Source organism: Cetorhinus maximus, chromosome 2 (assembly GCF_964194155.1).
Source record: "Cetorhinus maximus chromosome 2, sCetMax3.hap1.1, whole genome shotgun sequence".
NCBI classification, from domain to species: Eukaryota; Metazoa; Chordata; class Chondrichthyes; order Lamniformes; family Cetorhinidae; genus Cetorhinus; species Cetorhinus maximus.
In genome coordinates, this window is record NC_135880.1 from 113,344,249 (window position 1) to 113,368,367 (window position 24,119).

Genomic DNA, 24,119 nt, shown 5'->3' on the forward strand with positions numbered 1-24,119 from the left:
GTCAAAGCTGAATCCATAATAGGTTTTAAGGAAAGTGGCTATGTATTTGAAATAAAAGGTAAAAAGGTATGAGGAAAGAACAGGGAAATTTGAATAAATTGATAGCTTTTTAGAGAATTGGCACAGATGCAAAGGGCTATTAGACTCCTTCTAGGTTCAAATAAAGAAAAGCATGTATGTTTCAACTTATTCTGAGATAACTACATTCAAGGTTTGTTATTTATGTAGCTACAGCTATTAGATGCACAGGTTTATTTATCAGGATGACTACTGACAATGAGGCTGGCCTACATTGCGTTTAGGATTAATAGTTAGGGGTAGTAGTTAGTGAATAGGGTTGAGGTTAGTGTTACTGGTTCAAATTAGGAGTTAGGGTTTAGGTTACGGTTAGGGTGTTAAAGTAAATAGTTTAGTGGTTGGATTAGGGCATTAATGTTAGGGTTCAAATTAACAGTTAAGAGTTAGGGTTAAGGTAGGAGATAGGATGAAGGTTCGGGGGTGGTGATTAGGGTTAGAAACCACTATTGCTGGTACATTCACAACAACTATTGCCATTGTGTCACTGATGTGTTGCTGTTGATAATGTCACTGTCACTAGACACATCTTTTATTTATTTGCCTGTTATATGTATTGTCTACTTGCAATGGATGAGGAAAATACTATTTATTTTGCAAGAACCAATCAAAACTTCTTTCTGAAAATTTTCAATGGTGATGTATGTCCCTCCCCCACTGAGCAACACAGTGGGAGATTTGCTAATGCATATATAAAACTGTTGTGTCTATCATTTATTCATTGCACATCATCTTTCATACATCTGCCTCAAAAAATTGGTTCCTTATGCGTTTGAGCCAATCAAAAATCACTTAATTTTACTCTTCCTATGCATCTATCTCACAAACTTATTTCTAAATCTTGCCAGCAACCATGCACACACCTGTTCTCAAACACATCACCTTGCAACAGCAAAACCTCCAACTCAATTTTAATAATGCCAGGCATAGGAGATCCACTAGTGTGGGTATATATCCCAACAAAGCAATTATTTTAAGCTTCCTATGTACATAAAAACAAAATTTTCTTATTTCTATAGAAAACAGAATATTCTAATTAGATACAACTTTTAGGTTGATTTTACATAGATAAGTCAAGAGTTCTTTCTATCACTTTAATACTAATCACAATATGTGTTTTTAAAAACTTATTAAAAAGATCATTTTTAAAATTAAATATTAAAAGTAATGTTTTGTTAATGTTTTAATAAACAAGTATAATTACAATTTACAGTATAGGTAAATGTCATTCAAGGTTAGGATACCAATTTATTAACCTCTTGGGAAAATCCAAAGGCTCTAAAAGACAGGACAAAATAATTGCTCTGAGCTTGCAGCAACTTTTGCTCTTATTTCAGTTCCTACCATTCCTGTTTCTCTCCTTGTCATTAGAACAACTCGGCAATTGCATTGGCTTGATGTCATTACCGAATATCAATGGTTTCTGATTTTTTTCTCATGGCTAAAGTATTTTTAATGTAAGTTCCATAAGGAAAAACACAACATGCCACATAATTGTTGTTTTATTGCCAACAGTCATACAATTCTTTTTTAATAATCAACAAATACAAATGTAAACATAGTTTATGAAAAAATGTTGCAATTAATTTATATTCAAAACAGCAGCCTCTGAGATACGCACTACTATCCGATCAAAAGGCACGTTTTTTGTAGCAGAGCTAAAGATTCAGTGTTGCCTGGCAGAACTTGTAAATTTAATTCTCTTATCTTCAGCAACTGTTTTGTGAGTTTTAAAATTGTTTCATCGGCCTTCACTTCACTGAATAATGATGAACCCTATGCTGTTAGCAAAACACTAGCATTTTAAAAGTTAAATATGAAGACAACAGTATGATTTGCCAGAAACTGGGCAATAATTTCACATTTGTGCTAAGCTTGATGGTAGTTTTCAATGAAATTGAGTATAGTAGTAAAAAATAGTCAATAATTTCTTGACTTCTATTAGACTTGTCAAAGTGACAATGATTGGTAGCCATGGATTTGGTACCGTAATATCATGAGGAAATCCATCCCAACCAACAACAACCGCTAGTTTTAAGCATTTTTTTTACATTTTAAGCCTTCCAATTGATTTCAATAAAGAACTAATCTATTGCAGGCTTTGTGCGTATTTTATGTAAGCTTTTAATAAGCTAATATGACTTGCTGCTAAGCAAATATCTTGAAAATTGCTTGGCATGTTTATTACATCAAAATGCTCTGTTACCTACAATTTACAATCATGAGAAAAACTGTAACATTCATTCAATTCACAGAATAAAATAATTATACAAATTCAAGAATTGTTTTAAATAACTTAATTATACTGTGGTAGATTCTGGTTGATTTAAATCTCTGAGTAATAAGCAAGTTCTCTGCATCCAACCACACAAGAAGCCAGATAAACCACCTCATCAATAAAATGTTTAATATGGTGGCATTTTTCATCAGCTGTATTTAAAATGTACATTGTGTTCATTTCACACCAATATCAATTATATGTCTGTATGCAAAAGCACATCATACTCAAAAGAGTTATAATGGTCTGCAAGTAAATGAAAAGCATTCAAAGTGAAAATCCTGTGTAATAACCGTATATCAATGGCAGACACTCTGTCATTATAGTTCTCGTGTTCTTAATTTTTCAGATAAAAACAACACAGTCATAAAACACATTCACATGAACACATTGTTAGTAAGATTTCAGTTACAATCTTCAAAGACAAAATAAGCTACACCATCAATTTCAGGTTTATCACCAAATAGCTATTTGAAGATTTTGACTCTTTTTTTTCTCTAAAAGACTATAATTCCTTAAAATAGTAGCTGCAATTAAAGTCATTTCAGTTAAACATCTTCCTTTAAATGTTTTAAATATTGTGCTTCTGTAGTAAAACGTTCCATGTGAAGACACCAAGAAAAAAATCATAAAATATAATTTCTGCATCATGTGTGCTAGATATCAGCATTTCATCTATACAATAGTAAATGATTCAATATCTCTTAGAAATATAATGATTCAAGTTGAAACACAGAGCATAAAACATCTTCACAACCCTTTTTCCAACCCAACCTTTTGCATTAAGTATTCAAGTAAAACCCCTGCTTCTTTTGAGCCACACAATATCAATTCACATAAATCACACAGTTATCTCAAAATTCAGAGATCTCTCCTCCCTGCTTTCACTAAATAATAGACCAGGGAATAAGAATTTCCACCAAGTTATTACAATCACATGACTAGCTCTGGCAATCATTGCTTTCTCTCAACTGATTGCCTCAGGCACAGTTCGCTTCCAGCTGAGACTATAGGCAAATTGCTGTCACGGTGATGGCAGATAAGGTGACTAATGCTTTCAAATATATGATCTTTAGTCCGAACCTTTAAAAACAAACAATAAAAGAATATGAAAAGTTTAGTGCCAGAAAATACCATACAGGCATTTTATATTTTCCACACATGACTATGGTGCTTTTTCATTGTATCTGAATACACTGTAACCTCTCCAGTCTGGAATGCTCAGGATCAAATCTGGATTTCAGAATTTTATGAATTAGAGAATGACATTAGAATGCGCAACCACAAGTGTATGACCTGGAAAACACCGTGGGCAGAATTTTCTGGGTGATGTGCGCGGTAACATCGAGCGAGCATCCTGGCGTCACCGCGCACTATCGCGATATTTCACTGGGCAGGCACGCGATGAAGTCCGACGTGCGCCCACCATTAATTAACGGGCCAGTTAAGGCTTTTTGTTCTTCAATCGACGCCGATTTTTAGGCACCCGTGCGATCTCCGGGTCGGCACACGGGCACGGCGGGTAGGCGGGTAAGAGACTTTTCTATGAACCTCATCCACGGGCGGGATAAGAGGGCTCAGTGGGGTCATCAATCTGCTTTGTGGAGTATTTATTGGAGAAAGTATTTTAAACTTGCTTGTGTGATCTGCAGCAGTTCATAACACATTCCAGCAGCTTTCTGTGTACTTTTAACCTTCAGGTCAGCACTCTGCAGTCAGGAATCTTTATCTGGCCTGTAGCTTTCAGGAAGCCTTCCCTTAGCCTGGGTATGGGATCTGACATTTCCACTGAAGGCAGCTCCTCTAAGGAGGAAGGGAGGGCTAGAAGGAGGAGGAGGCCAGGAGTGCACATTCAGCATCCAGGGGAGCCACCTTTGGGAGGACAGGCGCAGGCACAAGGGGCGCAGGGCCAAGAGGTTGTCCAAGGTGGAAGGGGCCGCAGAAGATGCCACTATCCTGCTGCCAGGGTATACAGGCGGCGAAGCAGCTACCTCAATATGTCTGAGGTGCAGTGCCGAAGGAGGCTCCATCTCTCAAGGGAGTCAGTCAACTATATCTGTCAGGTGATAGGTCTTGAAATCTCCCCTAACTGTGTGGGTGGACACCCCGTGCCAGTGGCTCTGAAGGTCACAGCTGCCCTTAATCTCTATGCCTCTGGCTCCTTCCAGGTCTCGGTGGGCGATCTTTGAGGTGTCTCCCAATCAGCTGTCCATACTAGTATCAAGCAGGTCACAGACGCTCTGTTCAGGCGTGCATTGACCTTCATCCACTTCCGCTGTGACCAGGCAAGTCAGACACAGTGAGCCAGAGGCTTCGCGGCCATTGCTGGCTTCCCCCGCGTCCAGGGTGCTATAGACTGCACACATGTGGCCATCAAGGCGCCAGCAGGTGAGCCCGGTGCCTTCATCAACAGGAAGGGTTTCCACTCCATGAACATGCAGATAGTGTGTGATCACAGGATGCAGATTCTACAAGTCTGTGCAAGGTACCCAGGCAGCTCCTGCAACGCCTACATCCTCAGACACTCCCAGGTGCCGGGTCTCTTCAGCGCTCCGGCCCAGCTTGATGGATGGCTGCTGGGTGACAAGGCCTATCCCCTCAGAAGGTGGCTCATGACGCCTTTCTGCCATCCAAGATCAGAAGCTGAGCAGCGGTACAATAGGAGCCACACCTCCACAAGGGCTGTGGTGGAGAGAACCATCGGTCTTCACAAGATGCGCTTCTGATGCCTGGACCGCTCATGGGGCGGATTCCAGTACCCCCCAGATCGTGTCTTGGTGACAGTGGTTGCATGCTGCGCTCTCCACAATCTTGCGCTGGAAAGGGGGAACATTGTGGACGATGAAGACATCCTGAAGGATTTTCCGCTCGGCGATTTGGGGGCGGGGCCCGCTCGCCAAGGGGAAAATGATGCAGGATGATGTCGGGAGGAACCCCCGACGTCATCCTGGTCCATTTAAATCTTCAGGAAGGCAGGCGGACGGCGAAATCAGCTGTCCGCCTGCCGACCTGTCAATGGCCAATTAAAGCCATTGGCAGGCTAATTAGCCTTGTTAAAGACCCTCCCCGTCCAAGCTTAAGGCTGGCGGGCAGGCCAGGAGCCCCAGCAGGCTTCTGATTATTCATGAAACTTCATCCACTGGCGGAATGAAGTTTCATGTCTGTTTTTTAAAAATTTAATGAACTTTATGTGTTTCTTATTAACATGTCCCATCTTGTGTGACATTGTCACATGAGGGGGACATGTTAATAATTTTAATATTTTCTATTTTTTGACTTTTCTTACCTGTCAGTAAATTCCCTGAGACAGGACTTTGCCTCAGGGAGCAGTGCGCTCCTTCGTGCGCATGCGTGAAAGAGCGCACTTTGACAGTTGGGGAATCTCTCCACCCCCCGCACAGGAAAAGCATAGCACTTCCTGTCGGGCAGGCCACTGGGCAGGCCTTAATTGGCCCGCCCACTCAAAATGGCAGCGGGCCTCGTTTCGGCGGTGGGAGTCAGCTGCCTGCCCGCCGCCGAGCTGGTGAGGCCCGCTCGCCCATCGAGGGCTAAATTCTGTCCATCGACGCAGTGTCTGCGGCTACACACGATGAGTCCAGCAGTGATTCCCGAGCATGCACAGGGAAAAGCTGACCCGGGACTACACCAAGAAGGCCGGGACACCTGGGAGGCTTTAATCCAATGAACCTTCATCTAGCACAACACAAATGGATCAGCAGGACCAGCCTTGCCTGGCATATCCATACTCGATACCTAAGTGCAAAATCTGCCAGGTCATCAGCAGGAACTAAGGACCTAGTACATAAATTTGAATGCCCAAACAAACACTCATGACAGTTTTCTTAAACATACACATGCAGAACAAATGAGCCACCCTCAGCCATGGTCACACATCAGAATTTTAATTTTCAAATCAGAAATTCTCCCAATTATTAAACAATACTGTAATCAAGCAAAAAGAAATCCTAAGGACCTAATCACAGGCAAACACAAAAGCACCAGTGAGAAACCCATGGTGTGCCTAATGTGGCTTATGTTTCCGTTTCCGGGTGCTACGTCTTGGTGCTGCCCCGTCGCTCGGGGTGGCAGCTGAGACAGCCTGCTGACTCTGCTGCCCTGTTGGCCTTGATGACCTTGGCGGTTGTCCTCTGGCCCGTGGAGCCAGTGCTGGCCCCGCCTGGGAGGGAGCGGCCCGTTCCATCTCCCCAGTCGTCGCAGCCTCACCAGATGATATGGTCACTGGGAGAGGGGCGGAGGAGCTGCTGCCCTCATCTGGAGTGCCCTGAGAGGCGCCCGAAAGAGGCCAGGCAGCTGCTGCGCTGACGTGAGGTCGCCTCGGACCTCCCTGCTTACCGTGGATGGATGGGCACTGAGCTGGGAAGCTTAATGCCCACACCATCTCCCACACTGGCAGTGAGCAGCTGAGCTCATTGCCAATGTGAAGGCTTCCTGGTTTGAGCACATCCCCAGGAAGCCCTGACAGGTCTCCTGGAGGAGCTTCTCCACGGGAGTCACCACTCTCTCCATGGAGGACGGATGGCACACGGATATGTGGCTCATTGCTTCGGCGATCGTCCATGTGGACTCCTGCATCACAGACACCAAGCGAAGCACAGCCTCATGTATCACACCCAGATGCTCCCACACACCCGGCCACATTTCCTGCAGCTGCTGCGTTGCAGACGACTCCAGAGGCACATTATCAGGCACCGACTGAGCATGTGCCTGGTCTCCTGCAGTCCTCTGACTGCTGGCACCATCGACACTCTCTGTCTCTGCCAGCTCCTCCAGCGAATGTGAAGTGCCCTCTCCACTGTGACCCCGGACACTAGTTGATGTTCCAATGCCCACCGAGGTGCTAGTATCTGCACTGGTGCCTGCCACACAGAAATGGTGTGACGCAGGTGAGACTTGAGGGCCCTCAGGTGTGAGAGGGGGCATCTGCTGCTCCTCCTGCCGGCCGTGCTCTGATGATGAAAGGAACAACAAGGACAGTGGATCAGTTAGCGTGCACACAGTGACACACTTCATCCCTTTCCCTTTGGCACATTAAGCGCTCAACCTTCCAGAACCAATTGACACGAACATTGGTGGGGTGGCAAATAGTGAGGAGGATAGGACATTATAGGAGGATATAGACGGGCTGACCAGATGGGATGATGAATGCCAAATGGAATGTTATGTGGATAAGTGTGAGGTGATGCACTTGGGCAGGATAAACAAGGCACAGGAATACATGATGAATGGTAGGACCCTGGGAAGTAACGAGGATCAGAGGGACCTTGGTGTGCATGTCGACTGGTCCCTTAAGGTAGCGGGACAGATACATAAGGTGATACATATACATAAGAAGGCATATGGCATACTTGCCTTTATTAGCTGAGGCATAGAATATAGGAGCAGAGAGGTAATGTTCGAACTGTAGAAAACGCTGCTTAGGCCACAGCTACAGTACTGTGTGCAGTTCTGGAATGCACATTATGGGAGGGGTGTGATTGCAGTGGAGAGAGTGCAGAGGAGATTTACCAGGATGTTGCCTGGCCTGGAGAGTTTCAGTTATGAGGAGAGATTGCATAGGCTGGGGTTATTTCCCCTGGGGCAGAGGAGATTGAGGGGGGACATGATTGAGGTGTATAAACTTATGAGGGGCATTGATAGGGTAGACAGAAAGGAACTTTTCCCGTTGGTGGAGGGATCAATAACCAGGGAGCATAGATTTAAGGTAATGGGCAGGAGGTTTACAGGGGATGTGATGAGCAACTTTTGCACACAGAGGGTGTTGGGAATCTGGAAGGCATTGCCTGAAAGGGTGGTAGATGCAGAAACCCTCATAACATGTAATAAGTATTTGGATATGCACTTGCAATGCCATGGCATACAAGGCTATGGGCTGGAAAAGTGCTGGAAAATGGGATTAGACTAGTTAGATAAATGTTTGACCCGCGCATCCTCGATGGGCTGAAGGGCCTTTTTCTGTGCTGCACACCTCTAACTCTATCACTCTGTGACCGAGCAATGTTGCAACAAAAACTAATTTAACAATCATCAGTGCTATGGATGTTGGGGGAACATTACGGTTCTCACTGTTGGCCTCAAATACCTGGCCGTGCCACCCCAGCCTCACCGACCAGTTGACCTGGGTGCATGCCGCCTCTCCAGCTCAAGGGCCTCCTGCTTGAATCTGCTTAAGATGAGGAGGTGTGCCTGGCCGCCTCGAGTCCTCACACACTTCGAGGCATTATGAGCATTCTTCTCCTGAGAAAGAGAGAACACCATTCATTGCGGCAAATTGCACATGGGCTCTGCACACGCACGCCGCACCCCAACCACAGTGGCCCATATCAGGCCTCCAGTGCCTCATCTCCCCGCTACTGCTGATCACTCACACAAAGATAGCCTGCTCCCAACCACCCCCCAACACATGCTCCGTACATCACTTTAGGAACCACACGGTATTTGCTCCCATAGCAAGGATGTGCAACCACATGCAGCGTAAAGGGCAGCAGATGGCTCTTGGCCATGACACCTTGAGGCTCACCTTCCACCATCTCATCACCGTGAATAGGACATGTGCTGGTGTTCTGCGAATGCGCCTAGCTGCATCTCTTGCAGGTTGCCCCCAGACTAGTCATGTGCGTCTAAGAGCAACACATGGTGCAGGGGAGAACTCATCTCCTCATGAACCACACAGGCTGATCTAAGCATGGGCACTATCTGCTTGCCCACCCAACTAAGGAAAAATGCCCAACATCATTCAATGCAGTCATGACAGTAAAACTTGGGGGGGCGGGGGGACCTCAAAGGCTAAGGCTACCTGCTGGGTTAAATGCCCAATGCCAACATGGTACTCACCCTGCCAGAGCACAACAAATCATTGAAGCGCTTACGGCACTCGATCCAGGTGTGCCACACCACGTCACAGGAGTTCACCACCTCCGCCACCTCCTCTCAGGCATGTTTGGTCATGTCGGGGGTGCCTCCTCCTCCCATCCTGGGGGACCAACACCTCCTGCCATGCTGCCACCTCCTCGAGAACGGCAGCAAGGCATTCATTTGAAAAATGAGGGGTGCATTGGCACACTCGCTGGCCTACCCTGCAGCCTGGCCTGCTCCTCTGCCCTTCCCTCCAGCCTGGCCCGCTCACCCGACCCCCTCTGGTGTGCCCTCGAACTGGCCATTGTCAGCAGCCTACAAAAGGCCTTCTTTTAAACAGACTGCTGGGTCGCCATTGGACCCAGCAGTCTGTGCACGCTGCCACCGTCCGCACACTCCCGCTATCCAGGGGAGTCGGCAAATATGCTGGACGGGCCTCAATTGGCCTGCCTGCGTAAAATGGCAGGGTGGACCCCAACACAGGCGGCGATCGGATCCGCGCCCGCCTGCGCCCGCACCCGCTCTCCAATCCCACAACGGAAAATTCTGCCCATATAATTGTTTACTTCAAACATAAAACAGCGATAAAACATTATAAAGCAGTAATAAAATTGTTTTACTGATCCAAATAGCGTATCTTCCTTGCTTCAGCTCCCAAAGTACTGTACTAAAATGATGCCGATGACGTCGAAGGTCAACTCAAATAATTTCTGGACAACTGGTGCTTCCGAATAATAAATTCCAGACTCGAGGGGTCACAGTGTATTTTCAAAATATTTTTAAAATTCTGTTTCAGCATTTCGAGTAGATGCAAATCAAAGCAAAATTTTAGCTACATGATTAGTACAAGCATTCATGCTACATTCAGTAACCTGGGTGATACAGTTTATAGAACAGTCTTTTACAGGACAGAAAGGCAGCATAGGCATTGTGAGGCTTGCAGGTTTAATTGCAGCATTTTTGTACCTAAAGCAGTTAGAGTAGTGTTTTTTTTTACAAAAATACAGTCTTAAAATTGCAGTAAGGGAAAATTCTGGTTTCATTAATATATGAAGGATTGTAGAGAATAGATTTTTTCTTCCACTTCTTATATGTATTGTCAGCATCAGGTATCTCCAGCTCGACAATAGTGCAGCCAAATGCAGAACAACAGTCCTCCTATACTGTCCTAACAAAGTGTCTTAGTTTCAACTCAGGAAACTATCTCTTCTTGCTCCAGAGTGATAGTTCAATTTTCCATTTCAACTGCATAGCCCCTCACAACCTACCTCCACTCTCCAATCTTTTTGAGGGAGCACCTAAATATGGGTAATTCTGCATATGAGTGCATATGTATGAGGAACTGGGTTGAGAACAGTCAAATTTATTTTATGTATTACAACCAAAACAGAGGACACATTTATCCTCTCATTCTGGAGTGATTTTGAGAGAAAGGTTCTAAATATGAAAGGGTCTAATCGAGCACTTATTGAGCAACCTTAGCAGTGCTGTTGAAGACGTCTGGCACCATTCTGCCCTCTTCCACTTCAGAACGACATATGGAAGTGATAAGAAGATTAAAAATCCCATCAACATGAAACATGTAAATTATTCTGTTTATGTGTACTATGAATGTGTTAACTCTCTTTAAGATAATGGCTTAAGATGCATCCATCTGTTAGAACTTTCAACTTCAGGAGAGTTTGCAATGGACGCTATTGGAGTTTCCACTTGTTGTGCACCCTGCCTGACTGTCACTTCCGTTGAAGTTAGTAGAAAGAAAAATCAGGTGAGGAATATAATGGTATCCAATTCAGTCGCATCTATTTTATGTCCCACTGAAGTTGAAAGTTCAGCTTGTGTTGCGTATGACTTGTGATTTTTGTCAGGGGACTAAGACCTCACACTGGATGGGCAGAATTTTGCCCTTGGCGTGCGGGCTTGGCGGGGTCGGGTGGGGGCAGTTGGGAAGCCGACCACCGCCTGCCATCGGGCTTGAAGGGCAATTCACACTGGCGGGCCAATTAAAGCCCACCCAACGTGGAACACGAGCGGCAGCGCTCAGTGCCACCTGTGCGGGTGGGGTGAGGAGGGTGAGCCAGGCAAGCGCGACCTTCAGGCATGCATGCGAGTGCACGCTACATAATCTCCCTGAGGCAGCTCCCTGCCTCAGGGAGATGAACTGATTTCGGATAAAAAATTAAAGTTCTTATAAATGCTATGAAACATGTCCCCTCGTGTGACTCTGACACATGAGCAGGGACATGGTTTTAATCAAGTGTAAAATTTTTATGTGATTATTATTTGCTTTAGGAAACCTCATCCCGCCCGTTGATGAGCTTTCCTAAAAAATGTAAAGGCCACTTGGCCTTTTTGCCTGCCTGCCAATCGTTAGGTTGGGCGGGCAGTGTAAATTTGAATTTAATTAACTTTTTAATGGCCTTAATAGGCCTTTTAATTGTTGGTGGGTGCGCTGCCGACTACTGTGCGTGCCAGCCGAACAAAATATCACGGGACTACGCAATGACGTTGGGACGCTCGCCCAATGTAATTGTGCATCAGTTTATGCTCGGCCAGGTTGTGCGCGCGCACGCCTGCCGAGTGTAATTTTCTGCCCGATATTTTTATAAAATATATATAGATATTCTCATGGCTAATTTCTAAAATTTTGAAAGCTGGAAAAAGACTTTTTTAAATGGCTGAAGCTATGTCTGTCTGTGACCCTTAAAGAAAAAGAGCTACCATGGCAGTATCGCAGAAACGTGTGCCTCGTTATCTCTGAAGGGATACTAACGGCCCCTGTGGGATGTAGAGACAAAATTCAAAGAGAATTGTACAAAGGCCATCTGCATTTCATAAATCAGGCCTGGCCAACCGGAGCCTATTCTTCTGCTAGGACAAAGGACGCCAGAACTTTCCTTATAAGGTTTTCCTTAAAGACGGGAACATTTACTAATTTCAGGGACTCAGAAAAAGGGATACACGCACTTTTTCAAAGATACTGTGAAGAGGTGGGAGTCACGTGACATGAACCTCAAGCTGGTGGAACCAGTTTTATTGCCTTGTTGTACTGAAAACTCAGTCTGCCGTTTTAACATCTACAAGCAGAAGCACAGAAAAGGGGCTCTAGCTAGATTGAATACCTTGCCCCATCTATACTAGAATTTCTGTACCATCGCCTACAAGACTGATTCATCTCTGTATGCCTATTTCCTCATGTGACGACAACTCTACTGGAAAAGTGAATTATATAGCATTAGGTTTTCAGCCTGTGGATCTCCATGAATGAACACATGATTGGATTTTGATTCTAGACTCTGAACACACATGAAACAATAGTTCTTTTCTCTGTGGTCTTTGTCCTGTAAATCTTTCTTTTTCTATCCCTCTTTTACTGTGTGAGTGAAAAGGAGGCAATGTTGCTACCCTCCTCCCGCATTTGAGTGTGTGCAAAAAAAACTAACCCTTTGAGCTCATCCTATCTTGGGGTTATTACTAAAAATTGGATCACACCAAAACTGAGGGGTTGGGAAATACGCCACTACTTGCAAAGGGGGAAGCAAATAGAAATCAAAAACCACATTTCTGTTTATGGATGGGTGGTGAGGGGAAAGGTCAGGGCTGTTTAAATTATACCCCCTCCTGTGTGTAACTTTTTCATAACATGGGTGTTCATTGCTGGCATTTAACTACTACGTTGAGAGAAATGCGATGGTGCCATTGACGGAGTAAAAGACAAAACTATGTCAGTACTCCAAGACAGCCAACAACAATGACCTACATTTAGATCTATAAGAAAACCTATAAGAAAATAAAACAAAGCCGTGGAGGGAGAGTGGGGAAAAATATCCAAACACCTGGGCCGGAATTTTATGGGCTCCCGAGGGTGGGATAAGGAAGTGGAGGGGCACATATAATTCGGTGCCATGGCAATGGTGTCATTCCCACCTCCACTACAACTTTACCGGCAGCAGGAGAGGTGCTTGCTCATGGCCCAATTCAGGCCCTTAAGTGGCCAATTAATAGCCACTTAAGGGCCTCCTGCACACGCTGCTGAGATTCTACCCATAGTGGGAGAGGCCACACCAAGTGTCCAGCCCATCTGAAACCTGGCAAACAGGTGGCCTGGTAAGAGGAGTTGTCTCCTTCTTGGGCCCCCGTGCCAATTAGTGGCCCCACGCCGCATGGTAGTTCTCCTTTGTGGGTATCACCTTCCTCACATACTGATGATCTCCAACCCCAAACCTTTTGCAGGGGCTTGCCAGCCTTGCCCCTGCCTAGACTTTGGACTCAGCTTTCACCTGGGCTGTATCGCAGCATCCCTTCCTTGGAGTCTGTTGCAGTCGAAGCACTGGGCACTGTTCCCAGTGGTGGGATTAGAGCTGTCAACCATTTGATGGTCGAGAGCTCTTAGAAACAGGACTTCCTCCAAGATGGGAACACAAGACCAACTTTAAGCCAATTAATGGCCTGACTGTGGTGTTCAATTGTTCAATTAGTTGTCGTTTGATTATGTGTGTCTGCTAACTGCTCACTGTGGATGATTGGTTAAGCTTGGGAGTGGTCACTGGACTGAGGTTGGCTGCTGTAAGCATGAGAGCAGACATTTTAAAAGCATTGTAAATAAAGCTCCTGTACACATGAATTTTATCCTTGGCGGATGCGCACAATCAGCGGGCCCACAACTGGTCAGGAAACAGGCTGCCATCTGCAATTGGCTCCTGAGTGCGATTTCATGCTGGCTGGCCAATTAAGGCCTGCCCAGCGTGAAATGCGTCTTCCCAATGGTCGGGAAGGGCTGAGCAGGGGCGGAAGCCTTTCGGCCACCAGGTCTAATGGTGACCCGAGGGCGGTTTAAAAACAGCACATGCAGCTCCTTGAAGGCTGCCAGGGAAGAACATCTCTTCTGCCTTCTAAAGGGCGAAGCCATGGCCTCAAATGCGGCTGGAGACCCCAGGTGGGAGGGCAGGTCGGGTGGGCACTCAGATCCCGGGTTTTCGGACGAGGGCTTCGCAGTCCTCCTGGAGGAGGTGGCTGCCAGGAAGGACACCCTCATCCCCAGAGATGGAAGGAGGAGGCCCCTGCATGTGACAAAATGAGCTTGGGAGGAGGTGGCAGCCCAGGTCAGCAGCCACGACGTTGTGCGGCATTCATGGTGCAGTGCCGCAAAAGGTTTAACCACCTGCTGCGCTCAGCAAGGGTGAGTACTGAGTTTTCATGGATCAGTATGTTGAAATGTTAAGGTCTGGCTGTCACCCCGTGGAGTTCAGGGGTGTTAGAGTCTGAGTGCCAATCGTCAATAACGCCAGAGGTGTTAGGGGGTGAGCCCTGGCTGCTTGGCCTGAGTGCCTTGCGGCTCGAGGGCTACGACTCGAATGTGCCCTGCTCATCGGGTGGGGTTGGCCAGGCTGCAATGGTGTTGCAGGTAGAGGGTGGACTAATCAATGCTCCTCTGCCTTTTCAGGAGAAGACAAGCCATAACAACGTTGAGATGTCGCGGACAGGCAGAGGCCCCCCAAACGTCATAGTCCTAATCAGATTTGAGCAGGATGCCTTGCAACCAGAGAGGCACCAAGCTCCTCGGTCAGCCGGTCGCAGAGAGGCTGGGGTGTCAGATGAAGGTAAGGGTGCAGTGCACAGAGGTGAAAGTTTCGGATGGTGCAAATATTCTAGTGTAGTTTCATCATCGATGGGAGACTCAAAACTGGAGTCCCCATTGATCAATAAAAGACAATGGCACCATGATGCAGATCTCCATTGTCTCACCAGGGCACCTAGCATGCACAGTGACAGTGTGATGACTTAAACTAATGACGTGTCATTGTTCTCCCTTATATTTGCCAGCACACACTCGAATGCAGGACCCCGAAGAGTCACCCCTGACTCCAGAGGACCGTCAGGTGTTGCACGTGCATGCGTCACACCTGCTTTCTGAACCAGGCAGCAGCACACATACCAACACCTCAATGGGCGTTAGATCATCAGCTAGAATGTCGGAGCACAGCGATGAGAGGATTTCACTATCACTTGAGGAGCAGGCGGAGGCAGAGAGTGCCTAGGGTGCCAGCTGTTGGTGGACTACTGGAGACCAGGACGATGCTGAGTCATAGGCAGATGATGAGCCTCTGAAGTCAGCCATTAGGCGGCAGATGCTGGATGTCTAATGTGATGTGCAGGAGGATCTGGCGGAGATCCATGACGGTATGCGTGACATGGTCTCTGTTGTGCAGGATTGTGTTGACCCTCGTGTCCGAGCGCACTGCCTCCTCCATTGAGAGAGTGGCGACTTTCCTGGAGAGGCAGCTCCAGGGACAGAATGAGGGGTTCCTAGGGTTGCGCTTGGACCTGCAAGCCCTCACACAGGCAATGACCTTAGGTGGTCAGCGCCAGTGTGGGAGATGGATGAGGCACCCAGTATCCCAGCTAGGTGCCTGTCCATCAATGGCGAGCAGGGAGGTCCACAGTGACCTCATGTTGGCGCACAAGCTGCTTGTCATCTCTGTGGGCTCCTCTCAGGGCACTCTGGATGATGACAACAGTTCCCCCTCTGCTAGTGACCATGGCATCTGATGAAGCTGCGATGACTGGGAAGATGCCAGCCAAGGCATTGGCTGCTTCATCCCAGGTGGGGCCAGCACAGGCTGCACTGGTCAGAGGATGACCGCCAAGATCATCAAGGCCAACAAGACAGCAGAGTCAACAGGCTGCCTCCAATGCTGCTGCCAGTGAAGGGGGGTGAGGTGGGGGGGGGGGGAACCAAGACGTAGCACTTGGTAAAGTAAGCTTAAGGCACCATGAGAACCAGAGGGATTGATCGCTAGTGATCTTCTGTTCTGTAATGTTTTGGTTATGTTTACTGGTCTGGGAATGAAGACCAGAGAAGGTTATTTTAATTTGATTGGATTGTGAAAATGAGATACATTTTGTTCTTGTCCTGATGGCTTGAGTATGCTTCGCCTTTGTATATTTTAGGAGCAGGGTACGTCAGTATGTAATGCTGGACGTGAGTGGCACTGACCTTTATTGCACAGGCACTGAGTGGACTTTGGGTTCAAATGAAAGGGTCATTTCAGACATCTGGGATGGAGGAGGCAGACCTGGCATGAGGTGGAAGCAGATTTTTGGCAGCCTAGCTAGAGGAGCGTTGGATACAGAAGCCTGCCTCCATGCCTTCAGCATCTTCCTCACCGTGCTCCTCTTCTGACTCACTACTGGATTCATCCTCTGTGGCCTGTGGAGCTGTGACAAGATCCTCTTCCTCCAGTGGGTCCCCCCTTGCCAGTGCCAGATTGTGGAGAGCGCATCATGCAACCACTATCAGTGACACCTGCTCTGGGGAGTATTATAATGCTCCCCCTGGAAGGTCCAGGCATTGGAAGCTCATCTTCAGAAGACCTATAGACCTATGGTCCTCTCGACCATCACCCTTCTGGAGGCATGGCTCCTATTGTATCACTGTTCTGCCTCTGCTCTTGGGTGGCGGAGAGGCGTCATAAGCCACCTCTTCAATGGATAGCCTGTCACCCAGCAGCCATCCATCCAGTCGGGCTGGAACACTGAATAGCCTGAATTGGGAATGTCTGAGGATATAAGCGTCATGGAAGCTGCCTGGGTACCTTGCACAGACTTGTAGAATCAGCATCCTGTGATCACACACTATCTGCACATTCATGGAGTGGAAACCCTTCCTGTTGACGAAGGCACCGGGCTCACCTGCTGGCGCCTTGATGGCCACATGTGTGCAGTCTATAGCACCCTGGACGTGGGGGAAGCCAGCAATCACTGCAAAGCCTCTGGCTCACTCAGCCTAGCTGACCTTGTCCGTACGGAAATGAATAAATGTCATTACCCACTCCAACAGAGCTTCTGTCACCAGCTTGATGCAACTGTGGACAGCTGATTGGGATGTTCCACAAAGATACCCCACTGAACCCTGGAAAGAGCCGGAGGCATAGGAGTTGAGAGCCACTGTGACCTTCAGAGCCACTGGCATGGGGTTTCCACCCACACAGTTGGAGGTGATCTCAGGCCCAATCATCTGACAAATGGAGCTCATGGTCCCCCTGGAGAGGCAGAGCCTCCTTTGGCATTGCACCTCAGACATATTGAGGTAGCTGCATCACTGCCTGTAAACCCTGGCAGCAGGATAGTGGTGTCTTCTGCAGTCCCTTCTGCCCCTTCCTGCTGGCCCTGCGCCCCTTGTGCCTGTGCCTCTCCTCCCACAGGTCACTCCCCTGGAAGCTGCATTGGGACACCAGGCCCCCTCTCCCTTCTGCCCCTCTCTTCCTCCTCAGAGGAGGTGCCTCCAGCGGAGACCACAATCCCCATTACCAGGATAACAAGGCTGTCTGATACCTGGAAGGGTCCACACATTAACAATCCTCCTGGGGCCTTGGAGACACCAATGAGTCCTGGAATGAAGCTTAGAAATGCTAAGAAAGAAGCTCAGAACAGAGATGAAGCTGTCAAGTTCAAATAAGCAAACTATCTCCTAAATTCCTCACTACTCACACTAGCAATGCTGCTGACCCTTTTTATCCCGCCCTTGGATGAGGTTTTGCAAAATGTGGGCTGCCTGCCTGCCCATTTTGCCCATGCAATTAGCGCAAAATCGCAAGGGCAGGGAAAAAGTGGGTTCAATCGGGTTTTTATTGGCCTTAATTGGCCTTTTAATTGATGGTGGGTGCAGCTCTGACACCCACATGCGCCCACCATCCAGAAGATTGCACACGTGCAGGACGACATCACAACGCTCGCCCAACATCTTCTCGTACTATTTTATGCCTGATCGGGTTGGCCGAGTGCCAGCCCACAAGGTGTAAGATTCTGCCCACAGAATCTGATCTATCATCTCTGCACCTCTCCAAAGAATAAAATACAACATCAACAGCTGTTAATGACTGCCTAGCAAGCCAGCTGAGCCTGGGTGGGCTTGTACCAGAATAAAAAGGAAGGTGCTGAGGGTAGAAGTGACATTCGAAAATTGAGGTGTTTTCATTGTAATAAAGTTAGACACACAAAGTCAACGTGCTAGAAATTGCAGGGAAAATCTGTTGGAATTATAGGGGTGCAGAAAAATACTGGAAGTAAAAGTACTGTGGGTTCTGAGGTTCAGGCACAGGAAAAACCAGTGGTTTGTGTACAGGTAAAACAGGGAGAATCAATGATAGGTGAAGAAGTGGGAATGTGTTTACAATTTACCCAGGAGAATTCTGAGGAGCAGGTTGCAGGAATGTTTGAAGATTTTGTATGTGAAAGGGAAGTCTTTCCATGTGTACAGGGTGGAGTAGGTAAAGATGTTAAAATTTTAAGTGATACAGGGGCTTGTCAATCCTTAATATTGTGGGATAGTCACATTTGTTGTTCAGTCGGAGTATTGCAGGAACAGGTGATAATAAGCGGGGTTTATGGAGATGCTAAACCTATTCCATTAAAGAGTAAGTGGAAAACAGCTGAGGTGATGTTGGAGTAATGGAAAAATTGCCCATTTCAGGGGTTCAATTTATTTTGGGTAATGATATAGCTGGGTCCCAGATGCAGGTGGTGCCTATGGTAGTTGAGCAGCCTGTAGAAGCATTTTCAACAGAAATGTTGCAGAGGGAGCATCCTGGATTGTTTCCAGGTTGTGTGATAATAAGATCACAGCCTCATAGGCTGAAACAAGAAGAACAGGAAGTTCAAAGGCAGAAAGAAGATGTGGAAGTCCAATTAGCTGGCACTGTATTTGATAACATTGTTCGGGAAACGATGGGATAAGAATTAGTTTCGTTCTGTTTTTGGATCTGCCATGCCTGGTCCTATTGAGATAGACAGTACACAAAATTTATGCTGCCTCTATTTGCCTGACTGGAAGAATGCACAACAAAGGGTCCAGCATTGTGCATGGTTAGCGCCTGTTCAAACTAACCTGCAGCTCTTTGAAACAACCTTCCCTTCTTAAAGGGGAGCTGCCTGCTGACTGTCAACACTACAATTGGCTGCAAAGAAAAGCTGAATAAATGGAGCATAAGGGAAGAGAGATGTGATGTTGGATGCCTTAGTAATGGAGGTAGACAGGAGAAGCAAGGCCATGTTTCTGCAGGGCACCCGAAGGTCCTGAAGAAATACCCACTGAAAGGAATGGAACAGGTAACAAGGGAGGTGAATTCCCAGAGCTTGGTCCCAAGGACATGGTAACAGCTCAATAATCCAGACAGGTGTTCAAGGTCAGTGAAGGAATCTTCAAAGGACATCTCATACCCAGCGCACCGCTAACCTCTCTCATTTCTCAATGCACTACACCCCTATCACTCACCCATCAGCAGTCCTATCCAGTAATCTGTCCTCTAATAGATTACGAGAATTGCTGAGGTGCCATCCGGGGTGTGTTGGGGGTGGAGGGTGGATGAGGGAGAGGTGGGGGTGCGGTGGTGTTGGGAAAGTTGAGTAGCAGTGGCAGTATGGAACACATACCTACTTCTCACTCTCAGGATATTAGCAATTGTGCTCCCACCACAGCCACGTCACCAGAGCTCTTGCTGATGCTCCTCAGCTAGCCAACCCAGACTGCTGAGGTGGTGCATTCTGAAGCCAGACTCTCAAGGCTCTCAGCTGCTCAAGGATATCCAGAAAGGCCGTCTGCAGCTTCCCCCACTGAAAACCAACAGCCTTCCACCAGCCATGCTGCAGCCACAGTCGTAACACTGCATAGAAGCACTAGATCAGACAAAGCAAGCGGCAAGATAAGCACTAAGGAAAAAATAGTTCATTTATATTTATTTAATTGAATGTGTATTTGGATATAGATGTTATGCAATGGTTTTTTGTTGGTGTTTTTCATTGCAGTCCCACCAGTCTATGTGCCAAAGCCCAAAGAACCATTATGGTGCAGGGTCTCATAGTGAGGGTGGGAGGGTAGGCCCGGGCGTTGAGGGGAGAGGCGGGGTGGGGGGTTGTGATGGCAAAGTCAGGCAGGGAGGGTGCACCCAGTGGGGTGGGGGGAGAACAGACCTTGAGGTGGGGGGGTGGTGGGGGGCGGTGGAGGGGGACAACAGGTCTGGAAAAGGGGCCAGTAATGGAGGCGCCCCGCCCCACCCCTTTCCTGCCCAAGGCCCGAGCAGGGTGATCTGCCAGGCTGCCCCTCCATCCCTGAACTCCTCCTGACAGCTGTAAAATTGCGGTTGAATGGGAAGCGGCCCTTAAGGGACCAATAATTGGCCACCTAAGGGCCTACTTGGGGTGAGGGTAGGCAGACGTTTCAGATGTGGGTGGGAGGTCAGCGGGAAGGCCACTCAGGGAATTATACAGCCTTCCCAGTTGCAAACCCACTGGCAGGGTCTGTAAAATTCAACCCCATAGTATCTGACCTGTATGTGCCTGTGGCATGAGACACCTTTCTCCAATTCTGGCAATGTTGGTACTACACTAACTACGATGCACCTAGCATGCCTCTCCAGCATGTGAATGAGGAGGCAGTGCAACAAATATTCACTGAACTGATTCCTGGAATCTATGAGGGAAGATTCAGTAGACTGGGCCTATATTCCCTAGAGTTTAGAAGAATATGAGGTTTTCTTATAAAACATATAAAATACTTAAGGGACTTGAAAGGATAGATGTTGGGGGGATATTTCTTTTGGCTAGGGAGCCAAGAACTAGGGGTCACAGTCTCAGAATAAGGGGTAAGTTATGGCTAGGATGGGGCGAAACATTTTTACTCAAAGGGTTGTGAATTCTTGGAGATCTCTATGTCAGAAAGTTGGTTGTTGAGTATATTCTAGACAAAGATTGATAGACTTCTGGATACCAACAAATCAAGTGATAAAGGGAGAATAAGGGAAGGTGTATTTGAGTTAGAAGATCAGCCATGACCTTATTGAATGGCAGTTGGTTCAAAGGACCAAAAGGCCTACTCCGGAGCTCATATTTGTTACCATCACAGCATCACTCACTTTGCACACTTGACCATTAAACATAGGTCTGCTGTTGTAATTTGCACTTATGTTAACATCGAGCAAATAACTTTCAAAATCTCTGCTGTGTGTTTTATAATACAGATCCTCCAGAAGAACATTCTATATAACTGGATGTAGTTATTTATCACAGAATCTAAAAAAACAGCAGTATTAACATTATGTGTCATGAGTATGATTACTTACAATTCCTTCAGGGTCGACCAGGAGAAGATGTTTAGCCTGGCCATTATGCATGCCTGTTAATACATAGGATCCAGGGTTGGTCGTACTTTTTCTAACCAGAAAGTCACCATCAGTTGTCAGGAGCTGCTCTGCATCCTTTCTGCTCATTTCCCCATGATACCATGGTTCCTCCTTGAGACATTCCTTCACTGTATCTGTGGCTGTCTTAAATAAATGAGGGCTGTCACATGGAAGAGACGAAGTTTTGTTTGAAAATTGCCCACCTGTCTGATGCTTTAAGGCATCTTCAAAGGGTTCTGGTTACAGTGTAAACAAGAAACAAGTATGAAATAGGTTAGTTTTGAGCCATCAGTCTGTTCTTCCTCATTTTGCTCTCCCACGTTGTCTAGCAATGAATCCAAACAAAAGAACTTTATGAAAGTAACTTCAATAAGATAGAATGGTTTCAACCTTTCTGTATTGGGAGCTAAAACATGGTATAATAAAGGATATATTCTAGAGGTATTTCATATAGATTCTCATACAGTAAAAAATCCACAGGCAATATGTAAAAGTTCATCTGGTTGGTACATGTAACAACATTGTAACTTTTTTTATTTGTTCGTGGGTATGGGTGTCGGTGTCACTGGCAAGGCCAACATTTATTGTCCATTCCCAATTGCCCTTGAGAAGGTGGCTATGAGCTGCCTTCCTGAACTGCTGCAGTCCATGTGGTGTAGATACACTCACAGTGCTGTTAGAGAGGGAATTCCAGGAGTTTAACACTGTGATAATGAAGGAAAGGTGATATATTTCCAAGTCAGGATAGCATGTAACTTGGAGGGGAACTTGCAGGTATGTGTTGTTGGGAGTTTCATTCATCCAGGCAGTTGGAGAGCATTCCATTCACACTACTGATATGAGCCTAGTAGAGGGTGGACAGGGTTTGGGAATTTACTCACCACACAATTCCCAGCCTCTGACCTGCTCTTCTAGCCACAGTATTTGTGTGGCTGGTCCATTTAAGATTCTGATCAATAGTGACCCCAAGGATGTTGAGAGGGGGTGGGGGAGGTGGGAGGGTGGGGGGACAAGTTGGGTTTCAGTGATGGTAATGCCATTGAATATTGAGGGAAAGTGGTTAGAATCTCTCTTGTAGGAGATGGTCATTGCATGTGTGGCATGAATGTTACTTGCTACGTTATTGGTCCAAGACTAAAGGTTGTTTAGGTCTTGTTGCATTTGGGCATTAAGTGCCTCATTATCTGAGGAGTTGCAAATGGAACTAAACAATGTGCAGTCATCAGTGAACATCTCCACTTCCGATATATGCTGAAGGGAAGGTCATTGATGAAGCAGTTGAAGATGGTTGGACCTAGGACACTGCCCTGAGAAACTCCTGCAATGATGTCTTGAGACTGAGATGATTGGCCTGCAACAACCACAACCATCTTTCTTTGTGCTAGGTATGACTCCAACCACCATCTTGATTCCCATTTAATTCAATTCTACCAGGGCTGCTTGATGCCACAGTCGGTCAAATGCTGCCTTGATGTCAAAGGCAATAACCTTCACTTCAGCTCTGGAATTCAGCTCTTTTGTCCATGTTTGGACCAAGGCTGCAATGAAGTCTGGAGCCAAGTGGCCCTGGCAGAACCCATTTGTGAGCAGGTTATTGATGGCTAAGTATTACTTGAAAGCACTATTGAAGACACCTGCCATCACTTGGCTGGTGATTGAAAATAGACTGATGGAGTGCCAATTTATTGGATTGGATTTGGTCTTTTTATTGTTGACATACTTGACAATTTTCCACTTTGCCAAGTAGATGCCAGTGTTGTAGCTGTTCTGCATTCATGGAACTTTCCTCTGGTTGGTATTTCAACTCATCAGACAAAATTTTAACGAATGTAGGTACAACATTGTTACATACAGTGGCCAGAGGAATTCTAACAACCATGGCCAGGATTTTGCAGATGGTGGGGTTTCCTGTTCCAAAATTCGACGAGTTGGCAGGGAACCCATGCCCGCCGACACTGTCTGAATCGCGGTGATTTCACACTCCGAGCGATAATTGGCTGCAGGCAGGACTGCTGCCCCCCACTTAGGAGGAAGTTCTGCCTTACAGAACTGCCGGCCAATCAGGTTGGCTGGCAATTCTCTAGTGCCTCCAGTGCCAGAAGCTGCAGTGGACAGAGGTGGGACTGCATGCAGTCCCCCGAGCCTAAGTCCCCGGAGTGCAGGCAAAGGCAAGTTTTGGGGGTCTCTGATTGGGAAGGGTAGGGGAGGCCGGGGTGAGTCGATAATGGGGGATTGGGGTTTCGGGGGAGAGGTGGGGGGTGGGGGAAGGTGGTCCAACAGCCACTGGACCTAAAGTGGGGGGAGGGGGCCCCACGTTCTTTTTTTTTAATTCATTCGTAGGATGTGGGCTTCGCTGGCTGAACCAGCATTTATTGCCCATTCCTAGTTAACCCTTGAGAAGGTGGTGGTGAGTTGCCTTCTTGAACTGCTGCGGTCCGTGTGGTGTAGGTACACCCACAGTGCTGTTAGGAAGGGAGTTCCAGGTTTGTGACTCAGTGACAGTGAAGAAACAGCGATATATTTCCAAGTCAGGTGACTTGGAGGAGAACTTCCAGGTGGTGGTGTTCCCATCTACCTGTTGCCCCTGTCCTTCCAGGTGGTAGTGGTCAAGGGTTTGGAAGGTGCTGTTTAAGGAGCCTTGGTGAATTCCTGCAGTGCATCTTGTAGATGGTACACACTGCTGCTACTGTACTCCGGTGATGGAGGGAGTGAATGTT

The 24,119-nt window shown here is 46.9% G+C and overlaps 1 protein-coding gene across 1 annotated transcript in view; it reads right to left on the bottom strand.

Moving 5' to 3' along the window:
* Positions 1–1,561: 1,561 nt before the first annotated feature.
* The window catches only part of shc3 (SHC (Src homology 2 domain containing) transforming protein 3), a 271,811-nt gene continuing 249,253 nt past the window's right edge, over positions 1,562–24,119 (bottom strand). The window contains exons 11-12 of the mRNA XM_078568592.1: positions 21,343–21,638; positions 1,562–3,436 (exon numbers count right to left, since the gene is read on the bottom strand). Coding sequence (XP_078424718.1) covers positions 3,308–3,436; positions 21,343–21,638 — 425 coding nt within the window. The 3' untranslated portion in view covers positions 1,562–3,307. The remainder of the gene's footprint in view (positions 3,437–21,342; positions 21,639–24,119) is intronic.